Raw genomic sequence first — 7,498 nt, 5'->3', positions numbered from 1 at the left:
GAAGAAAAAGTAAGCGCAAGTGGGAAAGGGGCAAATGACAAAAGGATTTCCACGGTCAAGCCCCTTAAAAAGTTGTTGAGTGTTGTTCAAAGGTCTTCAGCACCAACCCATGAGCACCTTCCCAAGAAAAAAGCAAAACGTAGCACAGGAGGATATCTACCTTTCCAGAACAAAACTGGAGAAAAGCTTTGGAAATAGGTTCCAGCATAAAATTAATATGTTTTATATATTTTTGGTATAAAAAGTTGCTACTCCTGTACGAGCAGTTTGTCAAACGCGATGTCACTCGGCTTCACAATACCTGGGATTGATGAGAGGGGAGAACCAATCAGGACAGAGCAGAGGTTTTGTGCACCCTTAATTGGAGAGGAAGGAGGGAGTTGTAAGTGAAAGTAGGAATAGCGAGGCACCAATGGTCTGCGACGTCGGCCTCCACGTAGCTCCTCCCCTTCTCCCATTCATGGGGGAGGGGGGAACAGTGTCGTCTTTTCAATTCATTTATCTGCAGGAATGATTGCCGCTATCAGTCTCGCGTTCACCGCCCGGCTGAGGAGGTGAAAGTTTCTCCCCAGGAAGACAAACCGCAAAAGACAATATTGTGCATGATTTGCGCCGTTTTTTTTTTTTAAACAAAGCAGGGGGAAAAAGGAAAGTGAAGGGGGGAAAAAGCCAAAGGAGAGGAAAAAAGAGACGAGGGGAGGGGGGAGAGTGAAAGAACTGGAAGAGAAGAGAAAATTGTTCGCTACTTCTCTACATTCCTCTAGCTTCTGTTTTTTTTTTTTTTTTTAAAAAAATCCAGAAAGGAAAGAACTAAGGAAGTTTCATTTTTGTTTTGACTTTTTTTCCCCCTCGCTTCCTCGTCTCTTTCGGCTATTGTTACTTGAGAGCGGGGGTCTCCTGAAGTCTCTCCCTCCTCCCCGCGAAGACCCCGAAAAGTGCAGTCCGAGAGGCAGGAGGGGGGGGGGAGGCGCAATCGGTTTCGCCTGTGCGCGCGCCGAGGTCTTTTTTTTTTTTTTGTACTCTTCTTCTTTTATTTTCGCAGCTTCTCGGCTGCTTCCTCGGCGCTTCCCCCCAGCCTTCTCCCCCCCCCCTCGCACCCGACCCTTTCGCCCACCCTCTCCTTTTTCTCTCTCTGCGTGTGTGTTTTTGGTGCGCGGGTGCCGAAGGGGGAGTTCCTGATGCGGTCGCTTTAGTGGCTGATCGTCGCGCGGACTTTGGCAAGAGAAAGGCTCGGCGAAGCTGGTTGGATTGGCGGCGGCGGCAACGGTAGCTCCGGCAGCGGCAGCGGCGGCGGCGGCGGCGGCGGCTCTTCCTTCCCGTTTTTCCTGCCGTTTGTCGGCGGCTGCTTCCTTCTTTTCTCTCCCCCCCCCCTCCCGCCCTCGCGGCCCCCGATAAATCACTTTTGTTCGGCGGTTGCTGCCGCAGCTGCCCGCCAAGCGGGACAAAATGCTCCTGGACGCGGGACCTCAGTACCCAGCCATCGGCGTGACGACCTTCGGCTCCTCTCGCCACCACTCCGCGGGCGATGTGACGGAGCGCGAGGTGGGACTGGGCATCAACCCCTTCGCCGACGCCGGCATGGGCGCCTTCAAGCTCAACCCCAGCAGCCACGAGCTGGCCTCGGCCGGCCAGACCGCCTTCACTTCGCAGGCCCCGGGCTACGCGGCGGCGGCGGCGCTGGGACACCACCACCACCACCCGGGCCACGTCGGCTCCTACTCCAGCGCGGCCGCCTTCAATTCCACGCGGGACTTTCTTTTTCGCAACCGGGGCTTCGGGGAGGCGGCGGCCAGCGCGCAACACAGCCTCTTCGCCTCGGCGGCCGGCAGCTTCGGCGGGCCCCACGGGCATGGCGAGGCGGCGGGCCATCTCCTCTTCCCGGGCCTCCACGAGCAAGCCACGAGCCACGCGTCGCCCAACGTGGTCAACGGGCAGATGCGCCTCGGCTTCTCCGGAGACATGTACGGCCGACCGGAGCAGTACGGGCAGGTGACCAGCCCGCGCTCCGAGCATTACGCGTCCCCCCAGCTGCACGGCTACGGCCACATGAATATGAACATGGCAGCCCATCACGGAGCGGGGGCCTTCTTTCGCTACATGAGGCAGCCCATCAAGCAAGAGCTCATCTGCAAGTGGATCGAGCCCGAGCAGTTGGCTAACCCTAAAAAGTCCTGCAACAAAACTTTCAGCACCATGCACGAGCTGGTGACTCACGTCACCGTGGAGCACGTTGGCGGGCCCGAGCAGTCCAACCACATCTGCTTCTGGGAAGAGTGTCCCAGGGAAGGGAAGCCTTTCAAGGCCAAATACAAACTGGTCAACCACATCCGCGTCCACACGGGGGAGAAGCCTTTCCCTTGCCCTTTCCCGGGATGCGGCAAAGTCTTCGCTCGGTCGGAAAATCTCAAAATCCACAAAAGGACGCACACAGGTATGTCTCCAGAGTAACCAAAAAAAAAAAAAAGAGAGCGAGCGAGAGAGAGAGCGAGAGGCCAAGCTTCACTTTGCCTTGGCGAGTTCCAAGAGGGCCGGTTCGCAACAGTGTCTTTTCGGGAAGGGAAGAGGCCTCGCGAGTTAAGGAGGCCGTGGCCAGAACGATCCTAGCCGAAGAAGGCGATTGAATTTCGGGTTGAAGTTCAGCTAAGCGAACAAGAGACAAACAGTATTTTTCTCTAGAGTTTTTAATTTTTGATTATTTTTTTTAAAAAAATATTTTCAAATAAGGAAATTCAGAAACGGAGGCTCTGACAGCTGGAGATGGAAGGGGGGTGGGAGTAGGAGTTGAAGGGAAAATGGCAGCGATCTGAATTTATTGGTTTTAATTAATTGGTGTGACAGCATTGCTTTGAGAAATCGGGCTAAATATATAGTTTGTTCATCCCAATTTTTCTTGCTATCATTTTTATTTCTTTGTAAATATTTAATTAGGTGAGCCAATTGTAAGTAATATGAGCTAGGTAGGCTTATGTGTTATTACATGCTAGCCTTGGAAAAGGTTTATTGTAATATATCGTAAATGAACAGCACCTTAAAAACGGTCCTTCCTTCCTTCCTTCCTTCCTTCCTTCCTTCCTTCCTTCCTTCCTTCCTTCCTTCCTTCCTTCCTTCCTTCCATCATACAAGTGTATACAAGAATTGGAAGCTGGCACTATTATCACTTGGAAGTTTAATCAAAGCAATGCATAGGAAGTGAGATAACTGTAAAGTTCTACCAGATTATGCGTAGACATGGGCTGAATAAGGAAAAGGGAAAGTAAACTAAGGCGAGGAGTACCTTTAACAGTGGCAGCGAATTTTCCCTTGCCAGAGACTGCCAGTTTTGCTACAGCAGGTTCACGTCTGGTGAAATCCTGGGGTCTGTTCTAGAAGTGGAAGAAAAGAAATTCAGTAAACATTTCATTTAATTCTCTCGTTTCTCTCTCCCGATATTTCTTGGAGTCGGAATGATCTGGTGTTTGTGTATTATATTATATTATATAAAAATTAGCGCGCATAAACTCCCAGATTTGTAATGCGAAGGTCCTTGTTTATTTTTTCAATAGGTGAAAAACCCTTTAAGTGTGAATTCGAGGGCTGTGACAGGCGCTTCGCCAACAGTAGCGATCGTAAAAAGCACATGCATGTCCACACGTCAGATAAACCTTATCTCTGCAAAATGTGCGATAAATCCTACACGCATCCCAGCTCCCTACGAAAGCACATGAAGGTAAAATGGTCGCTTCAGCTTTTTCCATGCTTCTGAGTCACTCCTTGCTGGGATCTCCGCTCTCTGTCGTTCGCCTCCCCTGTCCCATCACCGACTTTGATTATAACTCACCGCTACGTGCTTTTCGGAAGGGGGGGGGGAGAAGAAAAGAGTGGAGAGTCTCGAGGTTATTTCTTAGCCAAGGGTGCTTAGATCTACAGTGAGTTTGTCCCCAAGGATAGGGCCACTCCTAACAGGATAGATAAAGGGAAAACTCCTAGCAGCTCCCAGGTTCAAAACAACTAACAGCTCCAGGTTTTTGCCCTGAGAAAAAGGGGTCCCGCTCCAGACTCATCTAGGGTTAGGCGCTGTTTCGTGGGGGGGCGGGGGCGGGGGAGGATTTAAAGCAAGATCTAGATGGTGGTGCTTTGAGGGAACCTAGGTGGGCATGGAAACCTCCCGCTTTCTTGTTTAGGCTTGCGTTAAGAGCGCAATCTTTTTATGTGTGATCCAGGCCCATATTTTTCTTACACAGAGGGCCATCTTGTGAAATTGACAGAAGGTAGGCTAGCTGGCAGAGACTTCAGAACTCCGCGTTTCTCTGTGATCAGCCAGCATCCCGATTTGCAAAGCAAGATTTCAAACTTCTCGCGTTTCTCTCCTCCCCTCCCCCACTTCTCTGGCATATAGAGTTCAATCAAGTGAATTCAGCCCAGGGGCTTAGCATTTGCGGCAACTAGGCGAGATAGTGCACAGGCACATTGGTGTGTCAGTTAGGCACCCCCAACTATTTAACTCTGCAGTGTTCATTTTGTGTATGTGTGTATATGCATTTATGTTGTGTGTGTGTGTTCATATATATGCATATATATATATATATATATTCATGTATGCATATGTATGTATGTATATACATATGTATATATGTATGTGCATATTTAAGCGATGTGTGTGTATGCGTGTATGTGTGTATACACACACACACACACAGAGTATATAAATGAACATGCATACATATATCCCCCCCCCCGCGTCAACTTCTTCTCTTTGTTATCTCTTTCTCTATTTTCTAGGTCCACGAATCCTCTTCCCAGGGATCCCAACCTTCCCCCGCTGCCAGCTCGGGCTATGAATCTTCAACTCCCCCAACCATCGTCTCTCCATCCACAGAAAACCAGACCACGAGTTCCTTATCCCCCTCATCTTCAGCGGTCCATCACACGTCCAGCCACAGTACGCTCACGTCAAATTTTAACGAATGGTACGTTTAAACAAACAAACGAACAGGGGCAAAAAAGCGACCTATTTAAAAGACTCAAAAAAAAAAAAAAAATAACGAACACTTTGAAATCGATGAATCTTTTTTGGGGTGTGTGTGTTTTGTTTGTTTTTTTATATAAATAAATAAATAAATCTATCAATCTATCTAAATGCTGCCATAGACCCAGGAGTGAACCAAATCAAGAATTCTCTCTCTCTCTCCCTCTCCCCCCCTCTCCCCTCCCCCCCGTCTGGTTTCCCCTCCCTCTCTGGTCCCTTTTCTGCTGTTTTGTTTTGGTTGGGGGGGGGGAGCAAAGGCTAGGAGAGCAAAACCCAAAGGGTTCTGTTGGGAATGAGAGAATGGCCGGCTTGTGGTGCCATCTTGTCCGTGTGCAGGGCTTTTTAAGTGGGAACCACTGACTGGATCTCTCACAACTGCATGTTTCTCTGGACAGCAGCCTCCCTGTTTTCTGTAAATACAGAAATACTAGCTTACAATGTACTGTTTGATTTTGTAAATAGTTCTACCACGTTGAAATAAGGGGATATGGTGAAACGGTGGTCTTTGCATATACTGGGGGTGGGGTGGGAGGGGGAGAGGGAGGAGGCGGAAAAAAAAGGGGGGGGAAAGGGGGTGGTAGAAGATCAACTATTTGTACTGAATGGCAAGGATGTTCTAGTAAATGTGTACCAAAATGTGAATTACTTTGTATTATTACAGTCTAAACGTCAACCTAACAGAATATTATTGATGTGCTTTTTCTTTTGTATAAAGTGCAAGCATTTCGTTCCAAAGTCCAGTCTAAGTAGTGCAGTAAAATGTTGTTACATGTCCTGTCAAAATAATTCGTATAGTGCAAGCCTGGATCTGCGTGTCAAACTGTTACATTTGTGTATGTAAAGTGATATTAAAAAAAAGAAGAAAGAAAGGAAAAAAAAAGCTATAAGCTATTTGCTTTTGACAAATACAACCACATATTGTATATATTTCCCGAATTCCATATTTATCCGCATGTAAAGGTCTGGTTATACATGTTACAGATATTCAATATTTATGGCTAGAAGAATTGGTATGTACAATTTAGTTTACAGAACTGTTTGGTAACATTTCGTACATTATTAAAGATTCTGAAATCCTGTAATTTGTGGTAGGCATCCTTATTGCTTTGGTTGGGGTGCTGCAACTTAGATTTTTAGGCAGTTAACTTTTTAGGCAGTCACCCCTCTCCCCTCCTCCTGGTCTTCACTTTTCTTCCATGGTGTCGTCAGGAAAGCAGCAACGTGATAAATGCACGTATAGTTTCCCCACTGGCACCAGAGCAGTGTTTAATTAGTATTAGATTAAAACCTATAGATCAAAAGTTTTCATTTGCAATATAATTTAACTAGCCATCATAAGCATAGAATAATATTATTATTTATTGAATTTGGCCTATTGAGATTAACAGAAGGAAATTTCATCTGGAGAAAAGAAGAAAGAAAGAACATGCCCAGAATGTATGCTTGACCAGGGAATTACTACTGCAGTCAGTAAGGATTGAAATAATTTATATGAGGATTAAAACAAAACAAAACATGAGAGGCTTTGGCTACACTTTATTTAAAATAATTAAAGATGGCCACAAGTGACATCTTGTTCTTCCTTTGTAATGATTTCTCCGCCCCTCCCCCCATTTCCAAACCCTCAGACTACACCATCGTTTTGGAACCACCCAAATATAAAGCTTTTCTCTCCCTTCCCTCTATCATGATGCCAACCTTAAAAGCTTCCTACAGAAATGATAGCAAAAATAAACTGACCTAAGGAAGGCTGGTTGGAGTTAATGTACTTTATCTCTTTTGTTTTTTCTCCCCATTTAGTTAAGAAATCTGTTCTACTGGCTGGCAGTAATGCAGTAAAAAAATTATATCTGTGTGAATCAATATTAGTCGTGCATAATGACTGTGGCACAATTTTTTTTTTGTAAAAAAAGATCAGATTGCTTCTCTTTGCAATTTAGTTTGATAGATTTGCAAGCTTAACTTAGTGACGCTTGTAGAAATTGCTAGGCTTTGTTCCTGGATGTAGCTTGCATGATCGCCCCATTAAGCAGACAACATTTCAACAAGACAACACAGATCACAAGCTTGGCTAAAACTCTCTGTGTATCCGCTATCATGTCACAGAGTGAATTACATCTGGTGACCTCTTCATAGTTCAAGGAGGTATGTATGCATGTGTGTGTGTGTGTGTGTGTGTGTGTGTATGCATGTGAGCATGTGATAGGTGTTTTTAAGTTCAATCAATCAATTCTAACTTCTAGAGTGAGAAAGATTTGAGATGGCAAACATCTTGGTATGGATTCATTCATTGTTTCCAGTGCTTAATGCTTTTATCGGTTAACTATTTGCAATACAGTGCTGTAATGGGGTATTCATTGTGTTTGTTTAAAAATAAATGTTATTAGGGGAAGGAGATGCTGTGTTTACTCTTGCTTGAATGTTTAAAGCTGCAATCCTATATACGGTATCCTGGAAATAGTTCTAAATGCAGTAAGGTTTGCTTTTGAACAG

General features: G+C 46.0%; 1 protein-coding gene across 1 annotated transcript; it reads left to right on the top strand.

The window, feature by feature from the left end:
- Positions 1-333: 333 nt before the first annotated feature.
- ZIC1 (Zic family member 1) lies at positions 334-5,518 on the top strand. The gene is made up of 3 exons (XM_039365503.1): positions 334-2,431; positions 3,543-3,706; positions 4,759-5,518. The coding sequence occupies exons 1-3, from the start codon at positions 1,447-1,449 to the stop codon at positions 4,954-4,956; spliced, it is 1,347 nt and encodes a 448-aa protein (XP_039221437.1). The 5' UTR covers positions 334-1,446; the 3' UTR covers positions 4,957-5,518.
- The last annotated feature ends 1,980 nt before the right edge of the window (positions 5,519-7,498 follow it).

The sequence above is a fragment of the Crotalus tigris genome, unplaced genomic scaffold (genome assembly GCF_016545835.1).
Source record: "Crotalus tigris isolate CLP2741 ecotype Arizona unplaced genomic scaffold, ASM1654583v1 scf7180000020085.749154, whole genome shotgun sequence".
NCBI classification, from domain to species: Eukaryota; Metazoa; Chordata; class Lepidosauria; order Squamata; family Viperidae; genus Crotalus; species Crotalus tigris.
Note: the sequence above shows the minus strand (reverse complement) of the source record. Positions and strands in the feature narration are given on the sequence as shown.